Source organism: Myotis myotis, unplaced genomic scaffold (genome assembly GCF_014108235.1).
Source record: "Myotis myotis isolate mMyoMyo1 unplaced genomic scaffold, mMyoMyo1.p scaffold_m19_p_18, whole genome shotgun sequence".
Classification (NCBI taxonomy): Eukaryota; Metazoa; Chordata; class Mammalia; order Chiroptera; family Vespertilionidae; genus Myotis; species Myotis myotis.
Window position 1 is genome coordinate 28,482,835 of NW_023416322.1, and position 16,141 is coordinate 28,498,975.

At 55.3% G+C, this 16,141-nt stretch overlaps 1 protein-coding gene and 1 pseudogene across 14 annotated transcripts; one reads left to right on the plus strand and one right to left on the minus strand.

Moving 5' to 3' along the window:
- Positions 1-2,362: 2,362 nt before the first annotated feature.
- LOC118673299 lies at positions 2,363-2,779 on the minus strand (annotated as a pseudogene).
- Positions 2,780-5,833: 3,054 nt separating this feature from the next.
- PMVK (phosphomevalonate kinase) lies at positions 5,834-13,926 on the plus strand. Of its 14 annotated transcripts, none has more exons than XM_036343918.1 (6): positions 6,624-6,799; positions 8,135-8,215; positions 8,742-8,805; positions 9,938-10,090; positions 12,107-12,236; positions 13,227-13,926. In XM_036343918.1, exons 1-6 carry the CDS (start codon positions 6,741-6,743, stop codon positions 13,361-13,363), a joined length of 624 nt encoding a protein of 207 aa, XP_036199811.1. In that variant the 5' UTR covers positions 6,624-6,740; the 3' UTR covers positions 13,364-13,926. The 14 variants fall into 14 exon arrangements, with proteins under 14 accessions (XP_036199820.1, XP_036199811.1, XP_036199814.1 ...); XM_036343917.1 differs by lacking the exon at positions 6,624-6,799 and adding an exon at positions 6,819-7,183 and having other exon boundaries at positions 9,959-10,090; XM_036343916.1 differs by lacking the exon at positions 6,624-6,799 and adding an exon at positions 6,821-7,183.
- Positions 13,927-16,141: the final 2,215 nt, after the last annotated feature.

Below are 16,141 nucleotides of genomic sequence, written 5' to 3' on the forward strand. Positions count from 1 at the left end.
GGGGAGTTTCACTGTAGGAAATGGGGAGGGTGCCACCGAAGGCACTGGAGGGCCATGGGGACGCTGTGTGAAGGAAGGTGCCGTGTGGCTGGTGGTCAGACGGATGGACTGGACAGGTGAGAACTGCAGGTGGTCAGGGAGGTGTCAGCCAACAGCCCAGGAGGGAGTGACGGGCCTGTTCATTTATTTACTGATTTATGTTGAATTGAGAGCACGGGTATTGAAGCTGGAACAATGAAACAGGAAGAGCTTAGGATAGTTTAAGAAGCAGAAGGAGAGAGCCCAGGCAGGCGGCTCTGGCTCACTGGGAAGTCAGAGAGAAGGGGCCTTGGAAACAGGTTCAGGGGGTGAGCCCATTGCTCCCCTGGCTGCAAGTCTCCTGGGGACCTTAGAGTTTAGGAGATGCACGCCTGAGAGGGAAGAGAGGTGTGGTCGGTGTGGCTCAGTGGTTGAGCGTCGACCTATGACCCAGGAGGTCACGGTTCAATTCCCGGCCAGGGCGCATGCCCAGGTTGCAGCTCGCTCCCCAGTGTGGGGCGTGCAGGAGGCAGCCGATTAATGATTCTCTCTCATCATTGATGTTTCTATCTCTCTCCCCCTCTCCCTTCCTCTCTGAAATCAATAGAAATATATATATTTTAAAAAAAATTTATATAAAGGAAAAAAAGGCGTGGGCAGGGCCTGATTTAGGTTAGCGAATTAGAATGGGCTGGCCTTGGGTGGGACCAGGACATGGGGAGGGAGGAGTCAAGGACACCTGGCTCCCAGCCTCTGGCTGATGACTACACCCTCCTGCGATGCTGGGAAAGGAGGAAAGGCCGCTGGTGGGGCCGGGGGTGGGGAAGCTGCTGGCTTGATTTACAGGTTATGAGAGGAGACGGAACAACCCTCCCAGCAGATGCCTCTCTGCTCCACCAAGTTGCGTGTCTCATCACGCCCCCAATTCCTCTCCAGGGCAGGGCCCCTTTGGAAAAATTCTCACCAGCACCAGACACTTCCCTTGACTCAGCCCGAGGGGAGGCACCCAGCAAAGGGGAGTGACCCTTTCCATGTCAAAGGGAAGGTCATGGGACTGTGGCAGGACAGGCAGGAACCTGAAGCCCAGAGCTGCGGAAAGGAAAATGTTAGAACAGCCCTCCTCCCCCCAAGGTCACTACTCATAGGCCAAACAGACCAGCCGTCAAGGCCTGCTGTGTGGAATTCGGCCTTGGGCCCTTGCTGATGCAGTCGTGTAGGGAGGGACCAGGCAGAAACACTGAGGCTCCAAGAAGCAGGCCACCCACTCATCTACGCAGGCCATGAACTTTTCAGAACAATTCTGTGCCTCGAAGGTATGACCACGAATACCTCTATTCTACAGAACAGGAACCTGAGATGGAGAGGTGAGGTGACTTGCCTAAGGTCCCATCATAGCTGAATAGCGACAGTGTGGGAACACTGGCCCCCGGCAGCCCTCAGGACACCAGCGGGCATTTGAAGTGTCCGGTACTGCTGTCCCCCCGACCCCCCCACCCTCGCCCTCCCTGACTGACTGACTGGAGGTTGGAAGCAATATCTGCATTCCCATCTGTGTGTCTCTTGAGCCGACTCCTCCTCCCCGACCTGTGTACCCCCCACTTCAGCTACCTGGGCACCTGGCCCTGAGCGTTTCCTCTCTGGTCACCAGCTGCCACCGGATGGGCCCCGGCTTGTGGTGGGAAAAGGCCGCCCTGGAAATCCCTTCATGAGCATCAATCCACCTCTTCTGTTGTCCAGCGGTGGAAACTGAGGCCCAGATAGGGAAGTGACTTGTCCACGGTCACAAAGCTCGCTAGGGACCAAGTGGAGGCCAGAGCCCATGGCTGCTGACCCCTGAGTAAGAGTCCCTGTTGCTCCTCCCCTCCCCTCCCCTCCCCTCCCCTCCCCTCCCCTCCCCTCCCCTCCCCTCCCCTTAGCTCGGAGCTGAGGGCTGCAGGAGCTACAGGCTACAAGCAGGTTCCTTCTCTTGTGATCCCTGATAAAACTGCACGCATTGCCGAAACCGGTTTGGCTCAGTGGATAGAGCGTCGGCCTGCGGACTGAAGGGTTCCAGGTTCGGTTCCGGTCAAGGGCATGTACCTGGGTTGCGGGCACATCCCCAGTGGGAGATGTGCAGGAGGCAGCTGATCGATGTTTCTCTCTCATCGATGTTTCTAACTCTCTATCTCTCTCCCTTTCTCTCTGTAAAAAATCAATAAAATATATTTAAAAAAACAACAACAAAAAACAACAACTGCGCGCAGGGCTCCTTCTGCAGAGACGTCTGGTGGTGGCCACTCAGTGATTCTTCTCATCATTGATGTTTCCGTCTCTCCCTCTCCCTTCCTCTCTGAAATCAATCAATATATATTTTTTATTTGTTATTTTTTAAAAGGTCTCACACATTTATTACTGAACCAACCTACTATTGCAGGGGAAAAAAATCAACAGCGCAAAATCACAAGTCCATTAATCTTCCAATTAAAATGCCCCAACTGTCCAGACAGTAGCATCTTTTCAATCATTTGAAGGTGTAGGCAACCTGGACACAGCATAAATATGTGAGTCATCTCTCACGTGTGATTTCTCCTAGGCCCAGTTTGGTTCTTCTCCAATGTGTCCTCTTCGAGTTGTACCTGATTTTATTACCAGTTTTCATCCGAGTCCGTTGGGGAACGGGCCGATTCTGCTTTTGTTTCTTGGCCAGGAACCTCTTGATCCTGAAAGTCTTGTGGGAAGACGTGGTGAACGAGGAGGGAACACATGCACCTCGATGGCGGAGAAAGAGCAAAATATATTTTTTAAAAATAAATAAACATCAACCTTTATCACTAAGATTGTTAAAAAACAGTTAAATGAAACCAGTAAATGACTCTTAAAAAAATATGTATTTATTGATTTCAGAGAGGAAGGGAGAGGGAGAAATAGAAACATCAATGATGAGAGAGGATCACTGAGTGGCTGCCTCCTGCACACCCCACACTAGGGATCGAGCCCGCACGCACCCTGGGCATGTTCCCGGTTCATAGGTCGATGCTCAACTGCGGAGCCACGCCAGCCAGGCATATGTACAATAATTTTTAAATACATATATTTTTTAATTGATTTTTAAAATATATTTTATTGATTTTTTACAGAGAGGAAGGGAGAGGGATAGAGAGTTAGAAACATGGATGAGAGAGAAACATCGATCAGCTGCCTCCTGCACACTCCCTACTGGGGATGTGCCCACAACCAAGGTACATGCCCTTGACCGGAATCGGACCTGGGACCCTTCAGTCCGCAGGCCGACGCTCTATCCACTGAGCCAAACCTGTTAGGGCTGTGCAATAATGTTTGATAAATACTAGGGCAAATCTCTTAACTAGAATGAGCTTCCGTTGTCTCATTTTTAAGTAGGGGTAGCAGTGTTTATGTCATATGATTGAGAAAAGGTCTGGCACATAGTAACTGCTGAATCAATGTCATCTATTTGCCATCTGGAGGGAGAGACACGAATGGGTAATTATAGTGTCGGGTAAGATGCTGTGATATCGTGGGTACAGGGTGTATCAGGAGCAAAGAAAACAGATCCAAGTCAGACGGGGTGGGGAGTCAACAAGCGAGGTGTTACAGTGCAAGTTGGAGCTTGTTTCACAGGCAAAAGCTGGGTGGGAGTCTCCGGCAGGGGAACAACAGGTGGGGGCATAGGCAGAGCCGGTTACAGCTCACACCCGAGCCTCCTGCAGGAGTTAATGTATTTCACGTTCTCGCTTCAGTTTTGGGACGAAGTCGCTCGTGCTCGACTTGTTAGCTGTCTTGTCTCATTGCCTGTCTCCCGGGAGAATGAATGCTCTTTGAGAGCAGGCTGTGTTTTGTTTACTGTTGCGTCTCTAGCGGTACCTGGCGCATTTTGGACATTTACATACATGTTGAATGAATGCATGCATGAATGAACGAATAAATAGGCTTCATTCCCATTAGCTCCCCAAAGACTCAGATTCCCCCTCTTCTCTTTCCCTGTTGTGCTGCTTCCTTACCAGCCCCACTCCCTTCTGTCCCTTACCTGCCAGGCTCCATGGCCCCGGAAGCAATGGCCATCACACACATGAGGACTGATTCACAAGCCACATTTATACTTACAAGCACTAGCAGAGGGCCCGCGTGGGTCAGCTGGATAATGACCACGGGAAGATAGACTGGGGCCAGGAGCATGGAGCTGAAGCAAGGGCAGTTGGTGGTGTCAGGAGCCAGGATGACACCTGGTTCCACGGTGGGACAGGCCTGCCTTGGAACGGCAGACCCTGGGACCCTCCGCTCGGGGCTGCCTCGCTTGGGCTGGGTGGGAGGGGCACGGACAAAGGCCAGCTTCTCTGGGCTCTGCGAGCTGCGGGAACCGGTCCGCTGCAGGCTCAGACTGTCCCGGGAGTGTTACCACTAGTGCAGTGAGCAGGTTTCCTCCAAACGCCTAGATCTGACTTTGAGTTGTCCCCTGGGTTGGTGAGGCAAACCTCTCTTTAAATGGTCTTCCCCTGGCTCTGGCTGGTGGTTCCGTCGTTAGAGTGTCACCCATGAACCGAAGGGTCTCGGGTTCAATTCCCGGTCAGAGGTACGTATTTGGGTTGCAGGTTTGTCCCCTAACCCCTGTTGGGCGTGTGTGGAAGGCAACCAATCGATGTGTTTCTCTCACATTTATATTTCTCTCCCTCTCTCTCTTTCCCCTCCCTCACTTCTACTCTATCTAAAAGCAATGGAGTCCAGCTCGTGTGGCTCAGTGGTTGAGCGTCGACCTAGGAACCAGGAGGTCATGGTTCGATTCCCGGTCAGGGCACATGCCTGGGTTGCAGGCTTGATCCCCAGTGTGGGGTACACAGGAGGCAGCTGATCAATGATTCTCTCTCATCATTGATGTTTCTCTCTCTCTCTCCCTTTCCCTTCCTCTCTGAAATCAATAACATATATTTTTATAAAAATAAAAGCGCCGAAACCGGTTTGGCTCAGTGGATAGAGCGTTGGCCTGCGGACTGAAGGGTCCCAGGTTCGATTCCGGTCAAGGGCATGTACCTTGGTTGCGGGCACATCCCCAGTGGGGGGTGTGCAGGAAGCAACTGATCGATGTTTCTAACTCTCTACCTATCTCTCTCCCTTCCTCTCTGTAAAAAATCAATAAAATATATTTAAAAAATAAAAATAAAATAAAAGCAATGGAAAAATATCCTCAGATGAGGATTTAAAAAAAATGGTCTGCCCCGGTGGTGAGAGGTGATTCTTAGGGGTGATTGTGTGCCTCACTTCTGGGGGCACTTCTCTGTTGACTGAGGCCAGCACGGGCTTCCTTAGGCATTGTCTTCTGGATGCTCTGTCTGGCAACGGTGTAAGGCATCTCTGGTTTCTGATCTCAGTCCCCAAGCACCTGGCCGCTCCCTTCCTGGGCTGTCTCTATCCCATCCTGCTGCCCCCTGCTTTCCTGTCTCACCCCAACCTTCAGACCAGCGGTTCTACCCCCCAAATGGCGCCTCACATCTGTGCAGCCCTGTACAGCTTACAAAGGCTTCCCACACATCTTACTTGATGTTCTCGGGTGTGGAAGGAAGGAGAGCAGGTGCACAATGTGAAGAGTTTCCTGGGCTCGGGGTGCCCTGGGAAGGAAGCCTGCTCCAGGCAGCATTTGAGCAGGTGACCTTGCGGGTTGAATGGCCTGGAGGAGACAAGGCCCAGGGTGTGTCCGTGGGAGCTGGTGTCTGAGTACTTCCGAGGCCAAGGCACTGAACGGTCAGAGTGTTGGATGGGCTGACCATCGGGGGAGTGAAGTCACTGCGAGGGCTGGCAGGAGCTGGTGGAGAAGACCAGGAGCCGGTGGCCAAGCCTCAGCGCATGAGGGTAAGGCTCAGGATTGGCGGTTGTGACACTGAGGAGGGGAAAGGGTAGGTCAGCCAGGGGGGATGAGCCGAGTTTCCCGAGGCCGGAGTAACGGTCTGCTCCAGAACCGGGGAGGGAGGGAGGCAGCAGACAGAGTCTGTGCTGAGCTCGGAGGCTGGGGGAAGGGGGGCCGTGAGGTTCAGTGGAGTGGGGAGCAGTGGGGAACTTGGGAAGAGGCTGGATGTTTCTGATCACCGCGTGGGAGTTCCAGGGAGCTCTGCTCAGCGGAAGAGGAAGGGCAGGGCTGTGGTTTGGCTCAGGTTGGGGAAGAGACTCTGGAAGGGAGTTCGAGTCGGTCCTCTTGGAGACGCAGGGAAGCAGGAGTGTGAGTGAAATCTGGGGAAGTGCCCTGACCAGGGATTGAACCTGCCGTCTGAACGGCCAGGGGCAGCGTCCAGGCCCCTGTAACCTCTGCTCTTGGTGTCACCACGTCATTCCACGCGCCCTCGCTTCCCAACACCTTTGGTTCGGAGGCTGCGGCTAGACAAGCGATGTGAGCTTCTTCGCTGGGCTAGAAGGGCCCAACTGCCAAGGCCTCTCCAGTTTTAAAAAAACCGGCTTAACAATAAAGTAGCGTGTGTGCGGTTAAGCCCCTCCCCCGGAATGACGCCATCGGGCCACCCTCTGACGTCATCGCCTCGTTTCAGAGAAAGACCCAGTTGCACCGCGGGCACCGTGTAGACGCGCTTCCGCACATGCACCGTCACACGCAGACGCAGAGGCGGTTTGGAAAGCTGCTCCCAGCGAGCACGCTCGCTCTTTGTCCGCAACATTCGCAGGGCGGCAGGAAGGGAGTGTGAGGCTCGCGCCGGCACCTCTTAAGACGCCGCCCCCCCAAGAGGAAAATGGTCGCGCCCAGTCCCCGCCCCGCCCGTCAGCTCAGGAGGCGGGGCCGTGGCGCCAGGTCTGGGCGGGCGGGGCTGTCCTAAGTGAGCGGGGAGGGGGGCGTCTGCCGCGGGGAGGCCGCCCCGGGATCAGCCTTCTTTGCCTCCACATTGAACTTCTTCGACGTTAATTAAAACGCACGGAAGTGCAGGCGCGGGCGGCCGGGCCCCTGCACGGCTGCGGGGAGGACGCGCGGAGCCCGCCCTGAGGTCTCTCCACCGGGTGGCCGCCTCCGTTCCGCGCCCGTGGCCCAACTTAAGGGTGGGGAGTCGTGCTATTTTTAGGGATCGCCCAAGTGTGGGGGCCCCATGGCCCCGCGGGGAGGAGCCCCCCGGCTGGTGCTGCTGTTCAGCGGGAAGAGGAAATCCGGGAAGGACTTCGTGACCGAGGCGCTGCAGAGCAGGTGGGGGGTGGGGGGGAGGAGGGGTGGGAAACCCCGCGCCACGTGACGCGGGGTGCGCTGCAGTGGGCGTGAGCTTTGGGGTAGGGGTCCTCGGGGTACAGGTGGGAGGAAGTGGGGGGATGGTCAGCAGCACCTAAAACAGCAGCCTGCACACATCTACCTGGAAGAACCGAGCGACCCCCTCTCCAAGGACGGTGGGCGGCGGGTCTCCCTCGCCCAGAAGCAGTGGTAACGGTTGCCATAAGGCACTTCTTACCCTCCGTCCCTACCCGCGCGGCATTGCTGGGAGCTCACCTTTACAGAGAGGGAAACTGAGTCACGGGGGAAGGGTTTGCCCAAGACCACACTCCGATGGCGTCTGACTCCAGAGACATGTAAACCCTTGCCCAGCACACCCCCTACCAGTTGGGGTTGAGTGAGCCTTGATCAGGAGCCAGGCACTGTGTTTCTGCGAGTGTATTATCTCAGTTAATCCCCACACCGCTTGGTTAGGGGCTGTGTGGTATTATTAGTGTCTCCATTCCACAGATGAAGAGACGAGTCTTTGAAAAGTAGAAAAACAAAACCAAACCCAAACTTGCCAGGTTACAAAGTCATAGTCAGATCTAGGACTGACGTTACACTGTAAACTCACTGCAAGGAACGGGTTCTTCCTGCTTCGCCGCAGTCTCCCCAGCAGTAGCCTTCTCTCCAAGAGAGATGTTTCGTGTGGGAGCGTGTTTGTTGGGGTGGCATGGGCTGGGGGGGGGGGGGCAGAGGAGCAGGGAGAAGCACGGCAGGCTTCGCTGTGTGTGTGTGGGGGGGGGGGGGGGGGGGGGCGGTACCTAGAGGTTGCTTTTGGGCACAACAGGGGTTGGTTCCTTGCGGAGCCCAGGGCAGAGATCACCCCCTGCATTTTCCCCATCCAGCCTCCACCAGCTTTCCCTAAGGCGCGCTTCTCCTTCCCTGCAGACACAGGCGTCAAACCGTGGCGAGAAGCACCGGTTCTGGGATTAGCCGGCTGAGACTCAGATCCCGACTCGCCACGTTTGAGTGTGTGATCTTGTCTGCGTTTCTTATCCGTTCTGTGCCTCAGTTTTGTTATTTGTGGGACGTGAGAACAGGTGGTTGTAAGGACTAATGAAATGACGCCCGCGAAGGCCTTCGAACAATTCCTGACACCTCATAAAGGTGCAGGAACTAGATGTTGGCTTAGTTTTCTGTTGCCAGCGCTGGCTTCCTTACTGGCAGCGCTGCTTTGGGCGAGTCGGTTCTTCTCCCTCAACCGGAAACAAGAACACCTGTGCCACGCTGTCGGTGTTTAAGAGAACCTGTGAGCACACAGTTCAGTACAAGAAATGGTTGGTTGGGTAAACTGACCTGAATGAATGAATGATTGACGCTGTGGTGACCAAGTCAGTTGAGGCTGAGGTGCCCCGGCCGGGAGACTAGTTCAGGGGTCCAGCAGTAAACCAGTCGAGCCGGAATAGCACTGTCATTGTAGTTTTATTTGTTTTACCTGTGACTCTCCTGGGGCCGGGAAGATCCAGGCTAACTGGCTTGGGTCTCTGTCCCGCAGACTCGGCGCGGACGTCTGTGCTGTCCTCCGGCTCTCCGGTCCCCTCAAGGAGCAGTATGCCCAGGTAGGAGGTGGCTCCCGGTGACATCTCGTGGGCGGGAAGGAGCCAGCCCCCTGGCATCGATCGCTGTGGCTGTCTGAGTCACTAGTAGGGTCCCTGTGACCACTGCTGGCAGGATGGTGGCCAGGTCTCGGTTTTCTGTGGGTGGACTTTTTGGGGGCATTTTCAGCTTACACTTCTTTCCCATTGGCCTCACTCACTTCAGGCCCCTCCCCAGAGCAGGTTCAAGAAAGTGCGTCCAGCCCTGGCCGGTTTGGCTCAGTGGATAGAGCACCAGCCTGTGGACTGAAGGGTCCCAGGTTTGATTCCGGCCAAGAGCACATGCCCAGGTTACGGGCTTGATCCCCAGTAGGGGGAGTGCAGGAGGCAGCCAATCGATAATTCTCTCACATCATTGATGTTTCTCTCTCTCTCCCTCTCCCTTCCTCTCTGAAGTCAATAAAAAAATTAAAAATAAAAAAGCGCATCCAGGAAAGGCCGGAGTGGGGAGGTGGCAGCGCTGATGCTGTGGGTTAGTGCGGCCTGCGCACACTCTTCCTCAGAGAGAGTGACACCAGCATCACTACCTCAGCTGGTGCCCCACCCCGGGTTCTCCCCTCAGAAATTTAGTTGCATGAATTGCCGAGCTATATTATTAAGTCAAACAAACAAACGAGATTTGGAATAGTGTATAGAGGATGCTGTATAATAATGGGGAGCAATTGTAAATATAGCTGCTCACATTTCCAACCGTACAGCCAATATTTAGGGTGCCTGCATTGTGTTAAACACTGTTCCGATGTGTGAGTCGCTGGGACCGACACAAGAGAGACGGTGCCATTGGTGGCCTTCAGGGAGGGAGCTGTGGCTGGGGACAGTGGTGGGAAAGAGATATTTCACTGTAAATGCATGTATAGCTACCTTTTGAATTTTGAACCATGGAGGCTTTTATAAAAATGAATAGGATTGTGCCCGGCGGTGTGGCTTCTGTCCGTGTTCGGGATTTCTCCATTTCCAGAGCCCGCTCCCTTGCAGGCCTCTGTCCTGGCGGAAACCTCGGGGTCCTGGCCTTGTCCTGGGGGAGGTGGGCGAGGGGAGGGAGGGCGAGGCCGTTGCGGTGGCGAGGCTGGGCACAGACATCGTGTGCTCTGGGCAGGAACACGGCCTGAACTTCCAGAGACTCCTGGATGCCAGCGCCTACAAGGAGGCCTATCGGCGGGACATGATCCTCTGGGGAGAGGCGCAGCGCCAGGCTGACCCGGGCTTCTTCTGCAGGAAGGTCGTGGAGGGCGTCTGCCAGCCGGTCTGGGTAAGGGTGCCGAGGGGCGGCATTGAGAAAACACCGTGTCTCCAGTCCTCGCCTTTCCCCGAATGAGACTCAGATGTGCCCATTTCTCTCTTCTCACTGCCGCCTCCCATGGTCCAAGCCCTCACCATCTCTCCCCTGGACAACCTTGTAGCCCACACTGGTCTCGGCATCAGCTCTTGTCCCCTGTGAGCCATTCACCACCTAGCAGCCAGAGCGGCTATCTATCTGTCTGTCTATCTATCTATCTATCTATCTATCTATCTATCTATCTATCTATCCATCCATCCCTCACCCGAGGATATTTTTCCATTGATTTTAAGGGAGAGTGTAGATAAATTCGAAGGGGCAAAATAAAGGCAGCCAGGGCCGTGAGGAAGGCTGGGTTGCTGCTTTATTGAGGGTGTAAGAAGGCCTCTCTGAAATGACATTTGAGCAGACCTGAAGGAGGTAGGGGTAAGCCAGACAGGTATTTGTGGGTGAGGGGTGAGTGGCAGGAGGTGCAGTCAGATTGTGCAGCGTCTTTGGGAGAGCCTGGATCTTTCTCTGGGTGAGATGGTGACTCCGTGGAGGGCTTTGAACATGGGACATGATGTGATCTGAGGTTGGAAGGCCCACCTGGCTGCTGGGGGAAGGGCAGGCGTAGGAGCGGAGAGCCAGGGCGAGGATCTCTCTGTCAGAAAGGCGAAGTGGCCATGGCCTGGCTCAGAACGGGGTAGGGAGGAGAGAGGGTGGATTCGGCACAGATTTCGCAGATCGAACCAATGGTGTGTTGGCTGTGGGTGTGAGGACAGAAGACAGTGCCAAGGGTTTTGTTCTGAGCAGCTGGAAAAACAGAGTTGTCGTTTTCTGAGACAGGAAAGGCGTGGGAGGGACAGGTTTGGGGAGCAAATCAGGAATCCAGTTTGGACAGCGGTGAGGTCGAGACGCTTGCTGATCTGCACTGGGATTGCAGTTATTAGTGAAGCTGCTTGCTCAGTGTCTGTCTCACCTGCGACTACAAGCTCTGAGGGGCAAGCACTCGGTCCCCAGCGCCTGGCACACAGCAGGCACTTGCGATAGTACCTGTTGATTCATTCATCCATTGAACGTATGCCCCTGCGTGTTCATGTGTCAGACAGTGCACTAGGGGCCAGGGATAGTGATGAATCAGAGTCCTTTCCCTCCTGGAGCTGCCTCTGGGTAGGGCAGACAGACAACAAACATGCAAACAAACACATCTCGATGGTCTTAAGAGTTCTTAGTGCTCAGAGGAAAGTACGGATCAGCATCAAGAGGGGCGGGAAGGTCACCAGGGCGGCAGGGACAGCCTCTCTGAGGAGAAGACATTTGAGCAGAGACTTCCATGAAGTGAGAGAGCCTGCCTTGTATTTATCCAGGCAGAGGGAGGAGGACGTGCAAAGGCCCTGAGAAACAGCAAGGAGGTCAGTTGGCCGTGGTGGAACGAGGGGGGGGAGGAAGCCAGATGTTGTAGGGCCTCGTAAGTTGGGGCGAGAACTTTGGGTTCTGTTGGAATGATGGGAAGCCTTTGGGAGGTTTAGAGCAGGGAGCTGACAAAAATCACATGTTATGTTTTAAAAGCTGCTGAGGGGTGGGGTGGGGGGGGCAGGGACTTGTTAGAGTAACTCTTTCTGGCCCAGTTTGTTCATCTGTAAAATGAGTGTGTTGAACGAGCTGAACTGATTTCAAAGCCTGAGGCCTCTTCTTTAGCACAGCAATGACCAGCATGACCCCCGAACACAAAGTGTGACAATGACAGAGTGTGGGCAGCGTGGGCTGCAGGCTGCAGCAATCAGGGAGGGCTGCCTGGAGGAGGAGGAGATGTCTGTCCCAGCTGGTTGGGTGATAATGGGGGTACACTTGTCTGGGCTCTTTAGTCCCCCCACTGACCTCATTGTGCTCCTGCGTATTCTAAGTAGGGCTGAGTCTTCCCCTCGTTTTCCCCTACCTGCAGTGCCCTTTCCTGCTGCTCCCTGCACCATATCCTGTTGGTCACCTGTCTGTGTCCCTTCCCTGCAGCTGGTGAGTGACACACGGAGGCTGTCTGATGTCCAGTGGTTCCGGGAGGCCTATGGGTCTGTGACGCAGACCGTCCGCGTGGTGGCCTCGGAGCAGAGCCGACAGCAGCGGGGCTGGGCGTTCACACCAGGTGAGCTGCTCACAGCCTTTGCCCCCAAGGCTCGGAGCACAGCTGACCACCCCACCTGCAGACCAGGCCGCCTTTCCCCAGTTCTAGGTCATCTGCTCTCTCCCTGGAAGGGTGTGGGAGAGCGAGCGAGGGGTTAGGAAAGGGAATCTGAGACTCAGGAGTGCCCCAGGTTAGAAAGTGGAGTGTGATGGGGGCAGCATCCTGGGGGAGTAGAGGTTCCCTATGATTTTGGGGGGTACTCTTTCGGGGGCTGTCTTTTCTAGGCCAGTGGGTTCTGGAGGAGTGGCGGGGACCCACCCCAGCCCAGTCGGGGCTGACAGTGGGCTGGGGCAGGCCTGGCAACTCCCTCCTGTTTGGTTAACAGAGCGGGGGGGGGGGGGGGGCGGGAGCAAGAGGAAGCTGTGCTAGGCAGCTTCAGTGGTGCGAGCCCAGGCAATTCAGGGGCGCAGGTCAGGCCTCCTGCCCGAGGTCACTGTGACTCGGGGGAGTTCGAATCCAGTGGGTACAACCCCTCCTGATGGCTGTTCGTCTCCGGCACTCGCCGCAGGCCGGGCCTGCGCTAAACGCTTTGCAACTCGCTTTACACAATAGACCTGCCAGGTGATGCCGGCCTTACTCTTCTCACTGTCCAATGAGGACGGCACACAGAGGCTTAGGGATAGGAAGCAAGCAGCCACCGAGCTTCACGTCAAGTGGAAAATCCCTTTCGGGTGGCCTGTGGTTTCGGTGACCCAGTTCGCCCTCTGTAGGAAGTGGCAAGTGAAGAGTTCAGTCAGCGGAACCCTCCGAGGGCTCAGGGGGCTGCGGGCTCCTGAACCTGCTCTCGGGGCGTTTCAGGGGGTCGGGAAGCACCTCTGTGGGGTGGGGGCAGCTTGGCTCTGGAGTGGAAGGGGAGAGGCGAGAGCGGGCGCTGCGCCTGGGGCCAGCAGGCCTCCACGCCAGCGCTGGTCCGGAAGGAGCGGGCTTGACCTCGCCCTGCCTCCTCTCCAGGAGTGGACGATGGCGAGTCCGAATGCGGCCTGGACAACTTTGGGGACTTCGACTGGGTCGTCGAGAACGACGGAGACGAGCAGCGCCTGGAGGAGCAGCTGGGGAACCTGATAGGATTTGTCCGCTCCAGACTTTAGTTATTTCTAGGAGCCCCGAAGCCGCCGGGTGAGGGGGGCTCACTCTGCCAGACGTGGTCGCTGATGCTGGCCAAGCGGAGAGCACACGGAGGGTCTGGGCTCCCAGATGTCAGACAGGACAAGAAACCTCCAGGAACTTTAACTTTTCTTTAATATATCTTTATTGATTTCAGAGAGGAAGGGAGAGGGAAAGAGACAGAAACACCAGTGTTGAGAGAGAATCATTGATTGGCCGCCTCCTGCGTGCCCCACACCGGGGATGGAGCCCGCAACCAGGGCATGTGCCCTGACCAGGAGTTGAACCGTGACCTCTTGGTTCGTAGGTCGATGCTCAACCACTGAGCCACGCCAGTGGGGCCAGGACCTCATTTCTCTATGGACTGGGCTGCCCTGCCTCTCAGGAGGAGGCTTACAGGGCAAAGGGCTGTGCTGGAAGCAGGAACATCGCCGTCCCCCTGGGCGCCTGGCGGGCAGCCTGTGGCTACCTTGCTTCCCCATCAGGATGCTTTCGGCCCCTTGTTCTGGGCAAGAGTGTGGACACGAATAAACCTCCTTGGAGCACATGCTGCGAACTGCGCGTCTCTCATTGCCCAGGTGCCAGCCCAGCCTGCGTGGGCTCGGAGCCCTTGGGTGGTCCAGGCGGCTGTGGGTGCCTGCTCTGCCTGGCACCTGGGCTGGAACTTATCCTCAGAGGCTGACCTTGGCCTGGGCCATGCAGGCAAGAAGTCGTTTGTGTCAGAGACAGCAGTGGGGTCTTAGGGTCTCATCTGGGATGGCCCCAAAGAGGCTCATGCAGAGGTGCCCTGAGGGACAGGGTGTCACAGGGGCATGGAGAGCCATGGCTCCCGGGAGCCACTGAGCGGCTCTGGGCGGGAACATCGCTGCAAGCCTCAGCTGTTGGTGGAGGACCTTGGACTGGCGCCTTTTATTAGACAGCCTCATGCAATTTGTAAATGTCGTTTAGGTGCTTCAAAGCCAGCCTGTGGAATGGACGAGGAGAGTCCTTTCTTTTTTTTTTTTTTTTTAATATATTTTTATTGATTTTTTACAGAGAGGAAGGGAGAGGGATAGAGAAGCTAGAAACATCGATGAGAGAGAAACATCGACCAGCTGCCTCCTGCACATCTCCTACTGGGGATGTGCCCGCAACCAAGGTATATGCCCTTGACCGGAATCGAACCTGGGACCCTTCAGTCCGCAGGCCGATGCTCTATCCACTGAGCCAAACTGGTTTTGGCGAGGAGAGTACTTTCATCTGCAGTTCGCAGATGCCAGTAACTCAGAGAAGGGAAATAGCTTGTCTGGGGTTAGAGGGTAGTAAGTGTCAGTGCTCAGACTAGACCACAGGCGGCTGCCCGACTCCTGACCCCGTCCCCTCTGCCACAAAGGGGTACAGTACAAAGTCCCGGGGCTCCTTGCCATCCTCAGGCCTTGACCAGGCACCCTGCTCTCTGGCCCTGGCGTTGTTTTCCTCCCACAAATCCTGTTGGTTCTCAGGGGCCACCCAAAGAAATTACATCCGTCTCAACGTGACCCGAACTAAACTTCACACTCCTGCCCAGCTCTCCCTTCGATCACCTGTGCCTGACTCTGGTTCCCCGGCTCTTCCAGTCAGCCAGCCCTGAAAGCTGGACCGTCGTCACAGACTTCTGTGTCCCCCAACCCCTAGGGCTAATTGGTCACCAGGTTCTGTTCACCTGCCCTGCCTGTGTCTCCCGGGATTCTCACAGGAAGATAAACAACTCTGATAGCCGGGGCCGTGTCTTTCTTGCAGCCCACAGTGGGTGCTCAGGAAATGAATGCAGTCGAATGCACGGTGAGAGGACTCTGGAAGGCACGCTGGAATCTAGGAGGTGATCATTTCACGCAGTCCACGTTTCCTCCCACCCAGTGGGCCGGCCCCAGCCCCAGGGCCTGGACCCTCTGCTCCCCTTCGGGTTGGAGCCAGGACTGGCTTACATGCTGCCGGGCCCTTTGCACTGCGGGGCGCTGGCTCGAGGGGCTCCTCTCACAGGTGCCGCAGAGGCTGTGTGGGAGCCTGCCCCCTCCTCTGAGCACTTTATATGGGTCCCAGGCTTCTGACCCAAGAGTTTACCTCCCTGATTCCCCAGGCGTGGCCCAGCGACGGTTGGTCCTTTCTGTCACTGGATTGTTTGCAAGCATCTGCCGTGGGTTCCAGAGGGGCATCGCCACAGGCAACCGGTGATCAGCTTTCTGCCTCTGTAGAATCGTTTTCATTTTCAATAATTTCACATAAGCGGACCATATAGAACATGTTATTTTTGGGGGGTCTTTTTTCTTTCACTCAGCATACTTATTTTGAGGCTCATTCACATTATTTCAGGTATTGATAGTTTTTTTATTTTTTATTGTGGTGTCTGGTATGAATATTGCACAGTTGTTTATCCCTTCACCTGCTGGTGACCTTTTGGGTTGCGTCCAGTGTTTGGATGAGACAAATAAAGCAACTGTGAACCTTCAGGCATGAGCCTTTGTGTGGACCTGTGCTTTCATTTCTTCTGATAGATACCTTCTTAAATTTTATTTTTATTTTATTTTATTGATTTCAGAGAGGAAGGGGGAGGGACAGAGAGTTATAAACATCAGTGATGAGAGAGAATCATTGATTGGTTGCCTTCTGCATGCCCCTTACTGGGAAAGCGAGCCCACAACCTGGGCATGTGCCCTTGACCGGAATTGAACCCGGGACCCTTCAGCCTGCAGGCCTATCCACTGAGCCAAACCAGGTAGGGTCCTTCTTAACTTTAAAGAAGCTGT

Coding starts and splice junctions, on each gene's coding strand:
- PMVK (XM_036343916.1), top strand. CDS start 7,089: ATGGCCCCGCGGGGAGGAGCCCCCCGGCTGGTGCTGCTGTTCAGCGGG. Junction 8,806..9,937: donor TCAAGGAGCAGTATGCCCAG/GTAGGAGGTGGC, acceptor TGCTCTGGGCAG/GAACACGGCCTGAACTTCCA. Junction 10,091..12,106: donor GCGTCTGCCAGCCGGTCTGG/GTAAGGGTGCCG, acceptor CCTTCCCTGCAG/CTGGTGAGTGACACACGGAG.